Source organism: Asterias amurensis, chromosome 7, assembly GCF_032118995.1.
Source record: "Asterias amurensis chromosome 7, ASM3211899v1".
In the NCBI taxonomy this organism is placed as follows: Eukaryota; Metazoa; Echinodermata; class Asteroidea; order Forcipulatida; family Asteriidae; genus Asterias; species Asterias amurensis.
The window spans coordinates 13,770,431-13,792,308 of record NC_092654.1 but is presented as its reverse complement, the minus strand read 5'-3'; the positions used below and the strand labels follow the sequence as shown (position 1 = coordinate 13,792,308).

The window sequence follows — 21,878 nt, the reverse complement described above, 5'->3', positions numbered from 1 at the left end:
CTACACGAGGGGTAAATTTAGGCAGCAGTATACCACATACATGTGCATGCACATGGAGTGTTATTGCTAGTGTTGTGAATGCGCGCCTAGAAGTCGGAATATGTGTGTGTGTAATCATGGAGGCTCCATGGTGTAATCATGGGTGAAATGCACCCCCAGCTCATCTCTAATTGTACTTGTCCATGTATGTTACTTTGTACAGTGGAAGTGAAACCAAAGCAAATCATTGTTTAGTCATTGGTGATCGGAGATACCATTTATTGTAGATTCAATCTTGGTGAAAAAAAGTAGGTAAAGATGGGTAGGGGCTGATTCATTATAATACAGGCCTGGAATTACACGTAGGCCACGGGGCGGCAGCCATGGCCACCCTTTGCCAATGGTATTGGCCTTGTTGCCCTTCAAAAGTTTCCCATGGACTTCAAGATTTTCCAGTGGAAGTGCCCTTTGCAAAATGAAAATGGCCTTGCTCTTTTCAAGATGAATTCCAGGCCTGGTAATGTACAGATTCTAGTGATATTGTTAATACATGCAATTGGCGCAAGCATGGTGTCATGAGTTGTCGACGACGGTATTGTCATCGACAACACCTTCGGAGTGTAAAAGTTGTAGAATGTTATAAGTAGAGATCTATATGTAGCGAGTGTAATTCTACTGTAAATTACTGTATTACAGAACATTTGTTAACATGTCGGGCAGTCAAACTGTGTTTTGTGTTTCTTTGGTGATGTTGTAAACAATATTGAAGGCAAACTTAAAGTTTGGTTTTTCCATCTTTTTCTCATATATTTTTTAAAATCGTGTTTTGGATTCCAAGTTTTTTGTAAAGGAACCCTGTCTTTGTTTTTAACTTTTAAAAATATTCAATAAAATTGAATATTTAGTATAACAAAATATTTGAAGTAAAAATCAGTAAAACTGAACATCAGAATAATTGAATATTTAAGCAAAAAAATAATTAAAAAGACGACTTTTACATCTGTTAACTTCAAACAACTCAAAAAGATAAAGTACGTTCATTATTATTTTTTAATTAAAACTGAAAACTTCTTGCCCATATCCCGACAAATTATTATCATACAGAAAGTTATAACAGTGAACATCTTTCTCTCTACTCATTCTTGTCATAATCCAGTTTTTCTCTGGCTCAAATTGAAGTACAACTAATGTACTTTTCAACACCTTTTTGTTTTGTTTTTTTGACAAATTAGCTTATGTGTTTTCTGCTGTACATTGTTTGCCAAGCATAAGAAAATAAGTATGAATTTTAAGTATAATGCCTTATGTTGCCTTTTACAGTGATGATCTTGTGTCAATAGGTAAAAGTCAGTTCATACAGAACAAGAACGTAAACGCTTCAAAGAACTCCCTCGCCACGGATAAAGCGTTTTACACGCATTTCAAACTTTTTACCACTGAGCATAATGGGATGGGACAGACTGTACTAAAACTCACCACAATTAATCGGGCTCTGATCGACTGATGAATGTGGTGTGTTTTCGGACGGTGCACAATTTCTAAGCACATTTGAGTTTTGTTTGTTTTAGTTGTGCAATTCTGGATTAATCAAACTCTTACGAAACCAGGAAGATTTGGGTGGATTTGGGGTGTACATATGTTGATTTGAGATAATAATACAACAATAGCGCACCCTCAAACAAAATCAGAAGTTTAATTGTCGGCAGTTACTTTTCATGAGGCAGTAAAATTTAAACAAACTTCAATCGTTTTTTTTTGTCAGTTGACAAAACAAACAAATAAATAAATAAAAGTATCTATTGTGTGGTGAGTTTAAATGTTTAATCCCAAAAGGGTGCAAAAATTACCTAGCTTAAAGGAGATTTGTTTGATGACTTTGGTTCTTGTTCTGTAGGGACTGCCTCTCCTGTATGAGTAAAATAAAAAGGGAAACCAGATTAATTGTAAATTGTTAACAATTGGATCTGCATTCTTATCAAATAAATGTATATGCCAAAGGATAATTCTAATCTATAGCAACAACTTTAATATATGGTCCACGCAAAATAGTAAGTGGTTTTAAGGTTTAGACAAAATATTGTTAGATTATCCATGGATTGCACTGTACTTTTTAAAGAGGAGCTCCATGGTCAAGTTATGTTTTGTGATGCACTAATTATCAAACAGATAAGAGTCCTTAATGATAGTGGGAAAACAATTCCAAGTGTCTAACATCACTTTAAAATGGTGTACAAAAATCATTGTATTTTAAACTCTTTCAGAGCGAAATTTACAACATGGCGTCATTGGACAGCAAAACTATTGAATATGTACATTCCAAAGAGGGTTTTCTTGCGCCAATCCAAAGGTCAAATTCAATGCCGTTTTGTTTAATTCAACAACGAACTAATAATTATGTGTACAGACCATATATTTTGGAATGTGACATCGTGGAACATTTTTTATTTTGGGAAACAATTGCACCAAAATAAGAGACTTGCAAAACATGTGAGTAAAAAAACAGCATTTGACCTTGCAAACCCTTTTAACTAGAGGGTACAAATGTACCCATCGATGATCATTTCAAACAGCACATTTTAAAACAGTCGTATAATTACAGCACACTTTAAACAGTTGTATAATTATAGCCAATGTAAAGTGCATGATTTCTAATACTTGGGACAAATGAATTCTTCCACTATTTATGCCAGAAGTCGTACCTTGAGAATCCCGGCCTTATCTAATTCTTGTTTGATAAAACTATGTCTCGTTTATTGCCACTATTTCTGCCATACAAATGCAAAAATTTTAATCAAAGTTAATGACATTTTTACAGCACTTTTCTATTAAGATTATAAAGAATGTAATCTTTGTTTAAAAACTCCCAACTGTTTTTTAAACCGACCCTACGATTGGTACACTGTACGCTAAACTATGTTCTGAAAGAGCAATTAACTGTAGGCCTAATGATAACATTTAAACAAATTATTCTTAATCTAGGGGGCCTTTTTCATTGGTAACCGGTACCAAACTAGCATGTTATGGAGGTCAAACCTCACATGTTGCTTGGTACCTGTGCCATATCCACTCTGTATTAAGCGAGTGTTACTAACTATAGGTGCTTTTTTAGAAATATATGAGTTTTTATCTCTTTCTTTGTTTAATAGATTGAATACCGGTTAAACCGGATGACTTTCTTATCTAACCTTCAAAACCAAATCAGTAATAATATACAACTTTCTGAAAGTGTAACTTTCCCATTCACATTGATAAGTACTTGTGTTTACGATCAGTAACAATTCCATCCATTCTTCAAAAGTTCTGAATGAAGCTTTCATTTTCTTGCAATCACGCTTGGACAAATTACTAAGTGCAATTTGAATGAATGTGGTGCTCATCACTTAAATCACATATCCGATTAATTATTCAAATGCTGTTACATAAATGCCGTTACATGAATGCCAGGAATGTAATTCTTGACAGACGAAAAAAACGGAGATAGTTCCAGTTGGAAAGATTCTCGGAGACAAAAATGAAGCCATGTTAAAAAGCCTATTATTCTAAGTACAATGTAGTTATCTAGTTTAAGGAAGTGACACAGCACTAGAGAAATCTGTATATCAAAATTATCATTTAAGGCAAATTCAAGTTGTGAATAATAACAATATTCAGCGTGAAACAAACTTTTTGAAAAAAATTAAAACATAAAGTGTTGAAAATTCAAAAGCTACATGTAAGATGCCTATTAAGCAAGTATACCAAAATTATCAATTAAGGCAAATACTAATTTTTAATAACAACATTCAGCAGGGGAAAAAATATGTTGCTGTTTTCTAAAACTCAGATACCTATGGTGGTGACAATTTCCCTTTGAAGTTTAAATGTCTGGTTCTAGGCAACTAACTTGAGGATTGGAGTTTAACATTTTCTCTGATTGGTCCTGTTTGTTTTTTGACCACCTCTTATAGGTTAAAATCATGGTTCGTAATGCCATCATCAATTCCATCATTCACTGTGATTTCATAATATTCAGACTTTTAGTTTTATATTTCTGTCTTGCAAATTTAAAAAGGTATAATTTTAAGTATCTTTGCTTAAGAAAAAACATGGGATATTTTTTTGTGAGCTATTTTTCAGACTTGGCAATATACAGATATATGCACATTATTTGTTAATTTGACTTAATTTAACAAAATTCTTAAAATGGTAAAGTTCCACCAAATGTAAAGGAAAAGTAAATGCCAAAAGTGGATATACAATGTAATTGTTAAAAAAATATGTATTGCAATAACCAACTAATCTGTACACTATTTGTAGGACAAACACTTTTGAAAAAAGTTGTTTTTAATTATAATTAATAATACCAGAATCTTATGTAGCTTACCGATCCACCAAGAAGGTACTCAAGGCGCTTAAACAAAGAGAAACAATTTAAAGACATTTTGTTTTGTAATTAAGGCCTACTTTGGCGCATTCAGCAGCCACTGCCAGAAACTTATCGATAAGTGTAACTGGGTTTGTTTCAGGCAATACACAATGCACGGGCCTACAGCTTTACATCCTGTCCGAAGGACAATGCCATAATGGTCAAGTGGCTTGCTGAAAGACTCGAACCCACACTCTGCTGATCAAAATCACCAGAGCTTGAGTCAAGTACGCTCGACCACTCTGCCACGACACACCTTAATTTATGTATGAAAGGAGATGCATAACTATGGATAACATTCATTTTTCTATTACTTTTTATTAGTAAGGTTTTACTTCTGAGAGAAGTTGTTCATCATCGATTATTCCATCTATTGCAAGGAATCAACATTTGTTAAACTAACATAATATGCAAAGTGGCTCAGTTCATCATTTCTATTCAATCCGTAATAATGTATCAACGTCATCGCTTTAATTCTTCAAGTAACTTTTGATTCACAATGTTTCCTTCAAAAAATAGAAAGCACACCAAGACGAGAAAATAGCAAACTGCAAACCAACCAAACGCACCTATGGTGTAAATGCAAACACAATTAATGGCATGACATTTCGACCCTCGCAGAGTCTTTCCCCGAGGCTATAAAAACACCCCAACATATCATATTTTATATTGTTAGCTTTTATATTTGATTCCTAAATGTTTTTTGGGGGGAGGGGGCTCAACATCTTGAAAAAAAAATCCAACTATTAGTTTCTTTCCACTTTTGGAAGTCTACTGTAGAAACAAACAAATATGCATTTAGTCTTGTGCTGTGTATAAACTGATGGTTTTGACTAAGCTAGACCCTAGACCATTGTTTATGGCAACAAATTGCGACACAGCCTAGCAGTCAGATAACTTGTGTTGCCGATCTATCAGTCATGTCCTTCGGTTCAGAAAGTGTGATGAGAACCGTACATGTGTAAAACACATCCGTCTTTCATTTAAACTTCCCCCTTGCCACGATAACTTTTTGGAAGACATTTTAATACTTGAATCTATTAGGATTGTTAACGGATGTATCCATCAAGTAAAGGGAAAGGAGTGTTGTATACTTTTGGGTGAAATGTTTATACTTGAACACCACATACCCCTTGTAGATCTTCAGTTTACAGGGCTTTCCTGTCTGACACCTTGGGGCTGAAACTACACAATTTTCAGAGTCCATGCAGACGATGATTGCTGTGGAAGTGTGGGGACTGTAGGTGGAGCAGATAGGCAAAGTATTCTGGAGCTGGAGGGGTCTGTGGTTGTTTGAGAAACAAAAAACATGGGAGAAAAACAAGGAAGTGTACCCGAATCAGTCTTTGGTCAAATAGACCTAAATTTGTTTAGAATCAATGAGAACGTTTTGACAACAACAACCAACTGGAAACTGACCAAATTGTATTCAAATCTTGTTTGTATTCGATAAGTTTGCCAGAAATGGACCTTCAGTATTGGTCCAGTTTTTAAATTAGTTTTTCTTCCAGAAATTTACAACACCATGTTTCATTTTTAGCAGATAAACTGATCAAGTTAGTACAAGTAAAGAGTCTGTGATTCAATGTAAATTTACACACAACTACTTTATACTCACTGCATCCTGAACGCCCTGTTTAATGCTCTCTTTTCAAATTGATTTCCCATGTGGAAAAGAAGGGGGTGTATTGGTGAAGTTCGGTGTAGTAGTAATAGTAAGGCAGGTCGCCTCGTGCTTTGAGGGCGAGGGGGGGGGGGATACAGTGAAAAATGTGTTGATCTGTCTGTACCTTCGCTCTTTCCCGCCTTCAAAGGAATGATCTCTATAGATATTACATCAAAGAATTTCAGTACAACTCAAAAAAGGTGAACAAACCTTTCCATGGGGACTAGTGTAAAAGATCATTGGGTAAAATAGCAAGTCTTACATTTTTACCTTTACTTTGTTAACTCCAGAATTGTTTCAAAACCTGATGCCAAAGTCTCTAGGTGGCAATTTATTAATAGCTTGCCAGACTTTAAAACTGGATTTTTTTTACTCTACTTACTAATGCTTAATTACATTTTCGAATATTTTAAATACTTTCATTTATTTTATTTTTTTGCCAACTCATATTTTTAAAATAAATATATAATATATATGCATGAAGTACTAGCAGCTCCTTTTAATGACTATAAACACGATTTCAAAAAGCATGTTCCAAAAAAACTTTACATATTTAATCACATATTTATGATAAATTCTTTTTATTTAATGAATATTTCAGAAAAGCTTTACGTATGTAGTAGAATGACAAAGAATTAAATGCCGCTCTGTGTTGCGCCGAACGTTTGAGTGTCTCAGATTTCTCAATGATTTTGTTGTTTATTTTTGAAAGTTAATAACTATTAAAAGTAAATGTTTTTTAAATATTGGATGCATACAATATGAGTGCATTGTGTCACATGATATAATCACAAGGTGAAATCTGGAATGATTCCATTTCACGGGCAAGTAAAGTAGAACTCTGATTCCCAGAATAATTATATTCTGCAACAATGCATAAACTAAATGCATTTCTATATTAATTTAGATATATCCTTGTCATTTGAAAATAAAACCTCTTCACATTTTACAAAAAAAAGACACGGACACTCGTCCACCCAGTATTCTGACAATTTTAAAACTCATACACATCCTGGCAGACTCCATGTGAACATCAACATTGTTCGCCATGACACAATCTTGCCTCATTTTTAAACAGGCTGGAAAATTATTTCTAAAACGACGATTCAAAGCATTGCTTTGAAGTGCCCCAAGCATTATATATTTGATCAATACAGGACTCCTATTTTAAATTTTGGAGCATACGCCTCATGGCAGTGAATACATGCCCAAATATAGAATGACACATGATGCGTATTCCACCAATCAAATGACAAGGATCTATGTGTCAAGCCTAGTTCATAGTTCATGCGAATGGGAAGGGAATTTTGACGTCACAGCTCTGTTTTTGCGAGTTGAGTACAAGTCAACTGATGAGAATTGTTCATTGCAATTTTGTGACGTCAAAATTGGTATCACATTCGCATGAAGTATGAGCCAGTCTTAAAGACACTGGACACTATTGGTAATTGTCGAGAACCAGTCTTCCAGTGTATCTCAACATATGCATAAAATAACAAACCTGAAGTTGCGATACTATGTTGAAAAGAAAAAACGCCCTTGTCACACGAAGTTGTGTGATTTTTAGGTGGTTGGTTTCGAGACCTCGAATTCTAAATCTGAGGTCTCAAAAACAAATTCGTGGAAAATTTCTTTTTTCTCAAACACTTTGTCACTTCAGAGGGAGCCGTTTCTCACAATGTTTTATACCATCAACCTCTCCCCATTACTAGTCACCAAGTAAGTAAGGTTTTATGCTAGTAATTATTTTGAGTAATTACCAATAGTGTTCACTGCTTTTAAATTAGATAATACCTAATTGCCTTTAGAATTAAACATATAAAAACACCAGACACTGTCCTTGGTACCCTGTGGGTCAGGACGACATCCCAATGCAAACCATCCACATCATAAACTGTCAAATTTCATAGAGCTACTTTAAGCAGAAAATATTGCTTATAGCACAACATTTTATAATCGGACCCGGATAAGAAACTTGCGCATGTGTTTAACATTGAATGACCTTTCAACTGTTCAATAGGACAGTGGCCTCATTGGCTACCACCATAGTTGTCAAACAATGGAAAATCAGACATGTGTACATGCCACTTAAAGCTCTCGGTCAACGATAGATTTCCCTTTGAACCCATCGAGGGCGCTGTTTTAGCTCCTGATGTCATATGCAAGGGGTCTTACCCAGAGCCTTGTGTTGAGAGAGTTGTGACAATTTTCTTCGGTCATGTGGTTGCTGGTCGTCCAAATGCAGCACAACCAAATGGACAGACTAGTTTGGCACCCTGTATTCACAAGGCGTTTTTTTTTTTACACATAATGGCTTCTTACCACAAGTTGTCGCAAATCTCTCAAGTTACGGCTCTGTGCCTTCTATGTCTTCAATGGAAAAATAGAAGTTTCCAATAAAAGTAAAACAATATTTTATGCTTTTCAAACACTCCTTTTTCCTTGATCTTATCAATCATATGAAATATCACCATCAACTGATCTACAGTAATAATGTATACAGTAATGATAGAAGACTATTTTAGTATAAATAAATTCCAGTAACATACAATTTTATATTTTACTCGTTAAAAAATGTGTTCTTAACTTAAAAAACATGTTGCAAATCTCATCTGTACATGTCGCAAAAAGCCATACAGTTGTCCTTGTTACAATTTTTCTGGGACCAATTTCAAAGAGCTGCTTAAAGGTACTTGACACCTTTGGTGATTGTCATAGACCAGTCTATTCACTTGGTGTATCTCAACATAATTATACATAAAATAACAAACCTGTGCAATTTTTGACTCAATTTGATATAGAAGTTGCGAGAGAATAATGGAAGAAAAAACACCCTTGTCACACAAGTTGTGTGCTTTCAGATGCCTCAAACTCACACCTCAGCTGAGGTCTCTTCTTTAATTCAAATATTTTAGTGAGTAATTACTTCTTTCTCAAAAGCTACAATTCTTGAGAGGAAGCCGACTCACAATGTTTTATACTATCAACAAATCTCATTGCTTGTTACCAAGTAAGTTATTTATGCTAACAATTATTTTGAGTAATGAGCAATAGTGTCCAGTGCCTTTAAACAGAAAATAGTGCTTATAGAATTGCTGACAGCATAACTTTGTTTAGCTTGTAGCTTCTTTCTGCGCTGAAGCAGCTCTCATATAAATTAGCACTGATTGTTACTTTTAGAATGAAAGTCATTGATTAAAATGCCAACACAAGTTCTGTTCACAGGCATTGCTGCATATTACAGACTTAATTGAACCATACAACTAGGTTGTATTTTCAGGAAACTGTCAGCAGAATCAGGGAGAGTTGGCAGCTCGGGTTTTTTTTTTCAAAACACTGGGGACATTTCATTATTATTAACTAAATCTGGTTGTAAAGCCAATGACTTTCAGAAAAATTAAATTAATCACTTTACTGAGAACCCCTATGGAGGGAAGACAATGAAGGAAGTTCCAGTACTAAATGTGGGAGAAAATCCCCACAGAGTTATTCAAGGGAAAAACACATACAACTAGGTAGAGACTGAAAACCCAACCCACATACAGTGCCCCCAGCAGAATTTGAACATGGGTCTTAAAGGCAGTGGACACTATTGGTAATTACTCAAAATAATTATTATCATAAAACATTTCTTGGTGACGAGTAATGGCGAGAGGTTGATGGTATAAAACATCATGAGAAACAGCTCCCTCTGAAGTGCCATAGTTTTCGAGAAACAAGTAATTTTCCACGAATTTGATTTCGAGACCTCAGGTTTAGAACTTGAGGCCTCGAAATCAACCATCTAAACGCACACAACTTCGTGTGACAAGGGTGTTTTCTTCTTTCATTGTAATCTCGCAACTTTGATGACCGATTGAGCTGAAATTTTCACAGGTTAGTTATTTTATGCATATGTTGAGATACACCAACTGTGAAGGCTAATCTTTGACAATTACCAATAGTGTCCACTGCCTTTAAGCCCTGTTCGCATTGGACTTAGTTTGGGTAAACTAACCGAGCCAATGGGTAACTTACCCATTTTAAGTCCAATGCGAACAGCCCAGGAAGTTTTCCTCAAAGGTAACTAACTCGACCTGAATGGGTAGTTTAACCGAGCCAAAGGTGCCCTCTTAAATTGACCAGGTTAGTTTAACCGAGCCGAAAAGTCCAATGAGAACGCGATCAGGGTAAAAACCGTCCTGGTAAAAAGCCACATCCAGTCCCCGATCTACCTGCAGCGCCACGTGATTGTGTGATGACACATCGTACATCGTGCATGTGACGGACGGAAGCTCGGTTGCACTCAATGCATTCTCGCTGTCATGCACCCCTGTCAAAGGTCACTGCGAGCGCCCTCTTGCGTTTTTCTTAAGTGAGTCGATATGAGTTTTACCAATCATGTCGGTTAGTTTACCCACGTCAATAATCCAAGTGCGGACGCTGGTAAGTTTCCCCTTTTGGAATGTTAACCACTGTCTCGGTAAAACGTTAGTCCAACGTGAACACGGCTTTAGAGGTGGAAGGCGAGGAAAGAAACCACTACGCCAACCCGAACACCAAAATCTAAGATACCATGGGTTTGGGCGATTTCGTTGTCAGACCACTTTTATTGATTGCGCATCGGCATTCCTTTTGCCATACAGTAGACGTTATGAACACCAATGAAAACACGTAGAAATGATCTATGTGCACTCACATGCTAACCATTTTGCCATACAGGCATGCGATAAACAGCACCCACAGACGCCCATGGGGCAGTCAAGCTCAGTGTTCTATTTCGATGGCTATACATACTGTGGACCTTAACAACGCGAATGGCACATCATTTAGCGAGCATATTGGGCATTTGGGGGTACCTTTCTCTGTAGACTCTGCAGAGCGCCGTTGTTTGTAAAGGGCACATCATTGAGCGAGCATGTTCACCACCACCTCTGCAATCTCTCTTTCAGTAGGCGTTGTGGGTTCCCGTCTCTGTAGACTCTGCTGAGCGCCGTTGTTTGTAAACTTCATCTGCTCCAGACTGAGGTTGGCTGGTGCCGGATCATGGAAACTACCCATAATGAATGCGGCTTCCTCTGAAGAGTGCATAGCCTGGGATATTGTATTCACTTTAGGATGGTGTTGCTTTGATGCAACAGTAAGCCTAAAGTTGCCCTTGGACAGGCTAGCGGGGTGATGTTTCTTACAGTGGGATTTTAACGTGTGCCTTTGGGTGAATCCCTTACCACAGTTTTGGCACACGTAGGGTTTCTCTCCAGTGTGAACAGTCTGATGGCGGTTCAGGTCGGACTTGTTGGTGAACGCCTTGGTGCATCTCTGGCAAGGAAAGGGACGCTCGCCCGTGTGAGAGCGCTCGTGATACTCCACCCCTGTCTTCCACTTGTACGCCTTGGGGCAGAAAGTACACTTGAAAGGTTTGTAACCCGTATGGATGCGCATATGGCTCTTGAGCGTAGTATAAGATTGGACTTCGACTCCGCACGTTGCACAGCGTATCGGCCCGCCCTCAAGCTCAGGATGCTTGGCTATCAGGTGGCGCTTTAACCTACATGCGTACGGGAAACTGACATTGCAGTGTGGACACTTGTGGATGGACGCTTTGCCCCTGTGCTCCCACATGTGGGGGATCAGGCTCCGCCTACATTTGAAAGTAGCCCCACATATTTCACACAGGTACTCCTGCTTCGCCCTGGGCGCTGATTTTGTGTCGCAGGAAAAGCGCTGTTTGGGTTGGCGAACTCCCTTTGTCTTAATGCTCCATCTTCTCTCCCTCAGAGCCAGGCGAACTTTCACATCATCCCGATCCCCTCGCTGTGAACATGTGCCATTCTTCTTGACCTTTGACACGATACCCCCTTTGAGTTTCCGCGACTTCTTCCTGTTGGTGCAGTCTGACTCGTCTTCAAGTCGACACTGGCACAAATTGACTTGAACCCCCACTGAAACCCTCTCTGACTTGACTGCGTAGTGAGCCAACTCGACACCACTAGTCTGGCCGCCGTGGTTTGGCTTGGCTTGCCCCTCTGGTGAAGCGCCTTCGACCAGAGGCCGATCCCCCAGGGAGTTCTCCAACCGACATGCACTCCAGCTGTTGTTGGAACTCATGACGGTGTTTGTGGAGCTCGGATACGAACACTGATTGGCAGCTTGCATCAAGTCAGGAATGGAAGACTCTGCAGATGAACTCTGCCTGGCTGACGAGTTTAGCTTCTGTAATCTTTGAAAAGGGAGAAGAACAAAATAATTTGTTAAAAAAAAAAACTAGCCAAGGGAGGGGTCATAATGATGATCCTAAGTTAGTCCTGGGACTCATTTGGGAGTTATTAAAAACTTAAGGCTTGTCTTAAGTTCCTAACTCGAGATAAGACTAGTCTCAACTCTTTGTGAAATCCACTCCAGCTCATCACGCCCTGAAAATATGCTGAGACAACAGAGTTTCATAATTGCTATGTACAAAATCCCTACTGTAAGATTCTCCCCATGCACAAACTAGCGTATTTGGATTGTATACTGAAATCATAGATATTCCAGGTAGAATGCCCCAGATTGCGTAAAACAATGTCAAAAATTTGTCTTTCATCTCGACGAACATTATTTTAGCATGAACAACATATTTACGCTGCTCTCCTGAAAACATTGCTCTGTGATTTTCACTTTTATCTAAAACAAAAACTTGACAACTAATGAAGCTGAGACTTCTACAGGTACATCTTCATTTACAGAGAGTAGGGATTCATTTTCATGTCATGGCCCAATATCTACAAAAGGTATCAAAACCCTGTAAGCAAATTAGATTTTGTACTACTAGATGAACAATGCCGCACCTGTGACATTACATGTAGGTATAGATCTCACCTTTTCACTCGCTCAGAAACCACCAGATGGTGAAGGAAATCGCTTGTGGTTTCAAATCCGCATTCCACCTGTAACGCCCTCAGCTCATTGGTCAGACCAGGATGAAGGGTCATGCCCTCATTGGCTGTTGGTCTGTCTAACGTTGCTTGGTACTTGGCCACAGGGTGGTAACCAGTGTATATCATTTGAGTGTCACTGTGACTAGTTGTTGCCGTTTCAGTTGTTTGCAGACTGAAAATCAAATTCAAGAGACAATTTAGTGTTGTTTGAGCTTGTGTTGTCATCATGTTGTAAAGGGATGTATGATAAGGGTGGTACAAGGTCTTGGGTGTTGGTTTAAAACCGACAGTGTCCAGGCTGTTCGATAAAGGACAGACACGAAGTGGCCCTGCGATAAAGGACATATAAATTTGTTTTATGGTATACAGTTGGCAAGCAGTACTCTGGCTAAACATTATACAAAAATGACGTGATCTTTAAGCACAACTTCATCCTTAAAATGTATCGACTACCAAAAGAAGTCACTTTAGATTCAGTTGATTAAGTTGTATGGCTAACTTTCCATGCCATTTTACACGTGTGAGAGAGATTTACCGTTTGCAATCTCCAATAAAAAAGAACTTTGCCCTGCACTCAAAGTCATGTAAAATGCAGGAATAATGGAGCACTTTTTGTGTGGGCTGCAATGAAAATGTGACCGGTATGTACTTCATAATGTCCCCTGCCCCAACCATCCCCCACACCCCAGCGTTTAACGCAGAGAAAACTGCTGTTACTTTCTTGTTACAGGATTTCAAATGTTGGTATTTATGTATGTAAAAGGAAATGTCCAATTGCACTTAATCTGCATTGCTCACAATATATTACAGTACAGTTTCCTCACTGTCATCAAAGGACCGTAATTCAAAAAAAGAACGAACTGTCACTTCACTGCCATGGTGTTTAATAAGGTTTTTTTTAGAAGGGGGCAGTGACGATAGCTGGGCAAATACAGGGATCGCTTAACAGTTGAGAATAAACTATAAATAATAGTGAACTTGTGGGTACAACCATGTAACAACTCTCAATTGAGGGAGATTGGTCTCAACGTTTCAGCTAGTATACTCTGCTCGTCTTCAGGAGAAAAGCTTAACAGTTGTCACGTTTTTAAACAAAATACCGATAATATATATCATTTTTGGTATTTTGTGTTGTAATATAATTTTATACCGTTTGTTTTGTTTTTTTGCAAGATCTATTGAGGTTTTTTCTTCAAAACTGCGGGGCATTTTGGTACAAATTTAGTAAGTTTGGTTGCAGTACGCTGATTTAAAAAGAAGGTCATCAAAACGTGTTGTACTCGATGTTAATGATTTCAACCGGTCAATCTTTGCAATTTGAAACATTTTAACTGTTTTTTTTTTTTATTTATTAAAAAATGTAATTTTTTTTCTCTATTCTTCTAAAAAAAAAATATTTTTTTTTTAAATAACAAAATCAACCAGCTAGGTTTGTATAATATTGTCTGATCATTCTTAGAATAAAAGAACAATATTGTAAATATAATTTATTTATTTATTTATTTATTTATTTATTTATTTATTTGTTTATTTATTTATTTATTTATTTATTTATTTATTTATTTATTTATTTATTTTTTTTTTTTTTGGGGGGGGGAAGGATCAACCAGCGAAATGCACATATAAGCCAAATATGCACATTTCTGCCCAATCGCCCTGATATACAAACCCTAATTTGAATTGAAGGCCAGGGAGGGATTGTACCAGACAAGGACAAAGGACCAGGGAGGCAAGCATCGCACCAACAGGTGTGCTTCAATCCGATTGGGAACAGGCAGTGTCTTAATTCAAGTAGTGCTCATGTTCATAACACGCAATTGGAATGAGTAACTTCCTGTAGCTGTGATGCGCATACACATAATCTCATCAAGCGTAGATTCTCTGTGTGTTCAAAGGATTTTATAAAACTAGGGGTAGATAATAAAAAATAATAATAATACAGACTTGTAATGCGCAATTATCCACCCTGCTGGGTGTTCAAGGCGCAGTAAAACAAAAACAAAAAAAACGAAAGAAAACAGACAACAAAATTTGTCCTTGAAAACTTGTGACATAAGATAAGTTTTGAGAAGAGATTTGAATTTTGCGGTACAACGACAAAGATTAGGTGGTAGAGAGTTCCAGATGCTTGGCGCGGCTGAAGATAAAGACCTGTCACCCCAGGAGTGTCAAGAACGTGGGTTCATTGAGGAGAAGCATGGTACTGGATCAAAGAAACATACACATGATGCCATTAACATTATCCTTATTGATGCTGGACAAAAGGAACCAATTTAAAGCCAGTGGACACTTTCGGTAAACCGTATTGTCCACGGCCCACACTTCGTGTTTCAGACACTTATATATAAAATAACAAACCTGTGAAAATTTAGGCTCAATCGGTCATCGGAGTCGGGAGAAATTAATGGGAAAACCCACCCTTGTTTCCACACGTTTCGCCGTGCCATGACATGTGTTTACTATAAACCCGTAATTCTCGATGTCAAGAATTGATGATTGTTTTAATGTTTTCTCAAAAATTGAAGCACTTCATGGCATAATATCTCAAGAGAAATCTTTTACCATCACCTTCTGTAAACCCTGTAAGTTATTTGTAGTCTGTGAACTTTTTTTTTTTTCTGTTCCGAAAGTGTATAATGGCTTTAAGAGCCGTTTTTTTGCTCAACCCTAAAATGTTGAAGACTGAGCCTTGAGTGTCACTGACTGACAGATATGAGCGCTATTTGAGGGCTTTTAGGGATTTTCTTGTTGAGCAGATAAGAGCATCAGATAAGTAGAACAAGTTCATTGACGCATTTATCAAAACAATTCTTAAAAGCAATAAGGTTAGTTTGGAAGTTTGATCTCATTTTGTCTTTATTATGGTAGTGTCGTGGCCGAGCGGTTAAGATCACTGAATTCAAACTCTGGTGTTTCTGATCAGCAGAGTGTGGGTTCGAATCCCCAGCCGTGACACTTGTGTCCTTAAGCAAAACACTTGACCATTGCTTCGTCCTTCGGATGGGGCGTAAAGCCGTTGGTCCTAAGTGTTGTGTAACGCATGTAAAAGAACCCAGTGCACATATCGAAAAGAGAAGGGGTTTGCCTCGGTGTTCCTGGCTGTGGCTGCTTAATGTGCCATAGCACCTTGTAAATCCTTATAAGGTGCTAACTAATTGGGTCTCAAAATTCATCACTACAATAACCTATCTTTCTGAAAGTTTGTATATACTCAGCGCCTTGAGTACCTTATTTGGTAGATACGTGCGCTATACAAGACTTCGATATTTTATTGGTTTTAAGTATACTTTATAATTACTCAACAGCATTGTCAACATTTGAACATAATTTGCTTTTATTGTTAAACAGTTAGGTATTGTTACTCAATTGAAAAACACAAAACCCATGGTGCAGTGTAAAAAATTAGCCATGTCGCGGCCATTTTCAGGCCTTGAACTTAGCTACTTGAAGGGGCACAGCAATTTCCATCTGGTGACAGGAACTTTGGGGAAGAGAATGTAAGATTGGATTGGGAACAACTTTGCAAAGGGCAGCACAGCAAAAGCAGACAGGGCAATACGGCAATTGCTGTGGACCTACAGCTTTACTACCCATCCAAAGGACGAAGCAATAATGAAAGTCAATAAAGTGTCATGATTAAGATAACACAAGTGTCAAGATCGGGACTCAAACTCAAACAAATAAAAACGGCTTCAAGAACACCAGAGCCTGAGCTCGGTGCGCTTGACTGCTCGGCTGTGATATAATTTACCTGTTGATTTTGTTGGACTCCAAAAGATTCTGTAAAACGGTGTCGCTGGGAAGTGATTGTGTCGTTGCTGGGCATGCTGGGTAGCCGGGGAGAACAGGTACCAGCTGAGATTGGCCGTTATCTCTGCGAGTTGCCATGGTAACAGTTCCACTATTAGAAAATAACACAAGCTAACATTAATGGCAAACTCAAACAGGTATTTAAACAAGTAAAAGCTGAAAGTTTGTGCTCTTTCAGAAACCATCTCCAGTGTACCTTGGATTACAGACCCTACTGACCCTCCTAAATCCTCAAGTAACCACCCCATGGTAACTCAACACCAAAATGTTCTGGACAACTGTAGGGGTAAAGATTGGTATACATGTATGTACATCATGCAAAATGGTACTCGAGCAGTACTAGAAAATAAGCTTACCGAGTATGAGTGCTACAACACTGCCTACATGTAGATAAACTCAACAGGCAAAATAGGACTTTTGAGGATCTGGAAGTGTTAAGCCCAGTTCATACTTCATGCGAAAGTGAAATGGATTTTGGGGCATCAACACTTTTTTAATTATAATAATAATAATGAACTTATATAGTGCATTTTCCATCATGTTCAAATGCGCTTGACAGAGATATATGTTTAACAGAACAGGCGAGTATTGAGCAGTGTTTTGAACATATTGACAGATTGTTGATTACGAATAGATATTGGGAGTTTATTCCACAGTTTGGGAGCGGCAGTAGTGAAGGCTCTATCACCAAGTGTGGGTAGCACCTTGGAAGATGGGTAGCATCTTGGAAGATGGGTGGTTCAGCGTGATGCCTTGAGAGGAGCGAAGGGAGTAGCGGGATGGTTGCGTGATAGTTATAAGTTCAGATAGGTAGGGAGGAGCTAGACCGTGGATGCATTTGAAGGTGAGAAGGAGAACTTTGTATTCAATCCGGGACCTGATGGGCAGCCAGTTCAGTTGACGTAAGATAGGTTTCATGTGACAGAACTTGGATGACCTAGGGCAACTTGTAATGCATTCACCACATGAGATCATACTGCATACTGCAAAATAGCATAGTTCCTCATTCAAAAGTAAGTGGATGATGATTGCTAGGACAGTGAGCAGGAGGACTGAACTGATTGCTGTGGCATATATCCTGGACCTATGTTCGACAGTAAAATGAAAACTGTATTTGGTTAAACCACTTAATGTTGGCAGTCGTTGGCAATCTCCCTATTTTGTCAATATCAATGCACAGATATGTTGACAATATAGGTTACCTGTCAACATTAGAGCTAGATAGCCCAGTTGGTAGAGCACCGACACATTAATTTGGAGGTTCACAGGTTTTAGTCCAACTCTAGTCAAATTTTCACTTCAAAACATTCTTTAATCACATTTGGGTAGGCCAAGATTTCCACACGAACACCAATTGGCTAATGTAACCGTAATCTCATAACCATCATTGATTGTCATCGTTGCTTTAAGGATTGATGATGCACGATAAACACCTGTCATCATTGTAAAATAGTTACATGTTCCACGTAATTAATCCTAGCTGACAACTGAACCATTCTACCAAGTAATTTTTGGACTGGTTGGAACTGTCTGTAGTCACACTTTGAAAAGTCAAAGCGGATAAGCTTGCTATGAGGATGAATTGTTAAAGTATCGCATCGCTATAACGAGTAACATGACTCAGTACAGAGAATTAAAACGGAATGACAAGTACTTGAAAGTATTCGTAGAGGCCAAGGGTGAATACATGTACAGTGCTGTAGTCCTGGTGGGCAGTGCTGGGCGAGCCTAGCTGTCAAGGGGTGCATTTTGGCGGTCGTTTAAACCAATAACTGTTTCGGTTGAGTTGCCCATCCATTGGTTAAGCACTGGCCAATGACCGAAACAGTTACTGGTTACGTTACGACTACCAAAACAAACCCCTCAACTCACAATTTTTGCCAAGCAAAGCACTCTGAGCAAAGTACATTGTGCCTCCCCTAGAATAAATCAGAATATTCTTCACTGTTGATCTGAGAAACAGCTGATGATAAATGAGTATCTGAATGTAATGTCACAGAGAAAGAACACAGTTATAATGCCATTCAACTTATAGACCTTAATGCATTGACGTCATCCAGCCACCATCTTAGAGGAAAAACGGTGACGAAACAATCAAGACGCACAGATTTGTACGCGCGGCGCACAGTATTGGCCAATTAACAACCTCCTTTTGACCTCTAAGTGAGGGCGCCCTACTGAAATAACGTCATGCATAAGGTCTATTGCATGGCCCTCATAACATGAACAGTTTGGAAACCTGGCATCATGCCTGAAGCTTGATGGTGGCCCCATAATTAAACATGAACAATTTAGTTGATCCACTCGGCCTTGGTGTAATTAAAAATAAAAATTGATTGATGGCGCCCACCACTTAAATTGATCTAGCTAAGTATACAACCCTGCGTAAAGTACTTCAGGGTGAAATGTGTTGCTCTGGACACTTTTAAAGCTACACATGACCAGTTAGAGTATGACCTTTTCAGTTCATACAACACAACTTCTCAATCCAGCATTGAACTGTGTTGAGAACTGGATCCACAGACAGAAACAAATAACCATTTCTGGATATACCGTTGTTCTGTTCCGCCCCAACTTGATAATCGTCCCAACTATAGTTGGGACTGGTGTTCTCTAGACTCTAATCTTAAAACTATGAGGTTCATTCCACTAGTAGTATAAGAAAATATAATTCCACTAACCTCATAAAAACGCATAGTTTTATAAAGGCCAACTAAGCTAATAGTAGACGGTGGTCTTGACATTGCAACACTACCATAATATCAATTGTATGGCTACTCGCTAAACTCCTTTTTTAGTTCCTTTTGGGGAATGAGCGTCATCACATGACCCCCCGGACCTTGGCCTTGGCTTGAGTTGAGAGTTCGGTCCAGCAGAGGGATAATTATATATAAATTGTTCAGTTGAATTCTTGGTTTTACACCTCGGGCTAGTCAGATAATCATACAAAAATATTTAAAACAAGAGCACTGTAATATATATTTATTGTGCATGTAAATGAGGGAAAAGTTTCCGTATGGTGCCACCACTTTTTCATTGGATATGAAATAAATAGTGAGTTTCTATTTCTAATTTACCTCAGTCAACTCAATGCTATGGGAAACGCCATTTTGTAAAAATTAGTGAAAAAGTGGTGGCGCCATTTGGAAAAGTATCCTAAATAAGTTTGTGGACAAGTAGAAACAACAGTTCAAAAATGGCCAGCAAGGGCAAGGCCAGGCCCAGGCAAGAATAACTTATAAGTGCCCCCCCCACCCCCCCCCCCCCCCATCCTCTAAAAAAAACATACAAAAATGGTGCAGCACCCCCATAATATTACCATAAGTGCGGTGGTGGTTATAATGACACAATATATTGGTCTTTTAATTATATAAAACACACATATCTGCAGTATAAGCGGCTTTTTATTATGCCCCGAATGAATGAACGTTTGCCAAGCAAAACAAGCAAGGAAAAAGACCCTGGCAAAAAGTGTTGGGAAGGAAAACAATGAGTGACATTTTCATAACATGTGTACGTGGAAAATACTTACCATCCACCTCAATTAAACAGACTTTGCAATGATAATCATCGTGAGCACATACTGAAAGATTCTTAATGTGAGGGAAATACAAACAGTTGCATTTAGACTGGAAAGTAGATGGATGAAGGCGGATTTTATTACTTTCGTACGAAAATTACTTTCCCTGCATAATCTCGTGTCAATTGAGGGCGCCCTTTGGGGTCTCTGGATACGAGGAGGCGGGGCTTGCGAGGGGAGGGAGGGGGGGCGGCCTGAGATGATGTGCCTCCCGCCCCGTGGTTATAATATCGAGAACTTCTTGGGAGCTGTTTGTTTTTGACTTTTCATCTCGTTTTAAATCCAGGTTGTCATAAAACAAAAAGTTCAAAATGTCAATAATTAAAAAAAAAAAAATTTGGAACTTACCCAGCAGGCACACGACGTCTTTCTGACGTCATATTATGGTTGATTTTGAGTCGCGACGTCAGATTACCAAAAAGTGACTAAAATACAACGTCAGATTGGCGACAAGAATCAAACGTAAATTAATAACGTCGTATGGACGTCGTAAGATGGTCATGACTATAATAACTAAAATGTAACCGAAAATGAACGTTACATTTTAGGTAGATTTATAACTTAATAGTAACGTCATTGACCAGACGTTGCTTAGACGTAGTTTTATTGTCATAGTCTAACCATCGTTTTATTACAACAGTCTGACCATAATAAGACGTCGCATTAATGTTTGTATTTTAACCAGATAGTAACATCACTGAGCAGACGTTGCATAGACGTTTTTTGTATGTCCCTTTGTAACCATAATTGTATTACCATAAGCCGACCATAAACAAACGTCATATTATTGTTTGTATCATAACCAATTAGTAGCGTCATTATATTTTGGTCAACCTGTGACGTTATTATGACGTCATAATATGTACATCAGTATTTCGTCATATTATGGTTAGCTAGTGACGGCAATTTACCGTCACGACATCATTTGCATATTATGCAAATTTTGAGGTCAGACTTAGATGTGGTTACATACTGCAACAATTATACAACAAATTAAGCGGTAATTAGATACTACAAACACATGTTTTGTTTTGCATGTGTTAAATATCAATAGATTTTGTAATAACTTAAATGTGTGAACTAAATTTGACAGCTTATTTCCAAAATATTAATTAAAACTACAAAGTTTTAATTACAATCTATAACACCCATGAATGCAAAATTCTTGAAACCGATCGGTATATATACACATGCAGTACCATTGAATAGTATAATAGGTGCGGTGACTAGAGGTCAACGAAGGGAGATCAAGCGGATTGAATGTAAGTATGCATTGTATTAATTGATAATGTTAATAATTAAAAATCAATTAACTAATTAATAATAAACGTAGATAATGTAACGTCAGGTTTGGGGTATTCCAATGACGTCTAAACGATGTCATTAATTGACAATATGCCGACGTCGGTTTGTGGTCGGAAAAATTACGTTGTATCATGGTCGATAACAGACGTCCTACAAACTTTCACATAGAACCATGAACCGACCATCATCCGACGTCGGGATTTGACGTCATATTTTGGGAAATTTGCCGACGTCTAA

General features: G+C 38.1%; 1 protein-coding gene across 1 annotated transcript; it reads right to left on the bottom strand.

Moving 5' to 3' along the window:
* Positions 1 to 3,752: 3,752 nt before the first annotated feature.
* Positions 3,753 to 20,447, bottom strand: LOC139939967 (uncharacterized). Its single transcript, XM_071936139.1, has 4 exons — positions 20,289 to 20,447; positions 16,698 to 16,847; positions 12,888 to 13,118; positions 3,753 to 12,249 (listed from the first exon to the last, which is right to left on the bottom strand). The coding sequence occupies exons 2-4, from the start codon at positions 16,832 to 16,834 to the stop codon at positions 10,935 to 10,937; spliced, it is 1,683 nt and encodes a 560-aa protein (XP_071792240.1). The 5' UTR covers positions 16,835 to 16,847; positions 20,289 to 20,447; the 3' UTR covers positions 3,753 to 10,934.
* Positions 20,448 to 21,878: the final 1,431 nt, after the last annotated feature.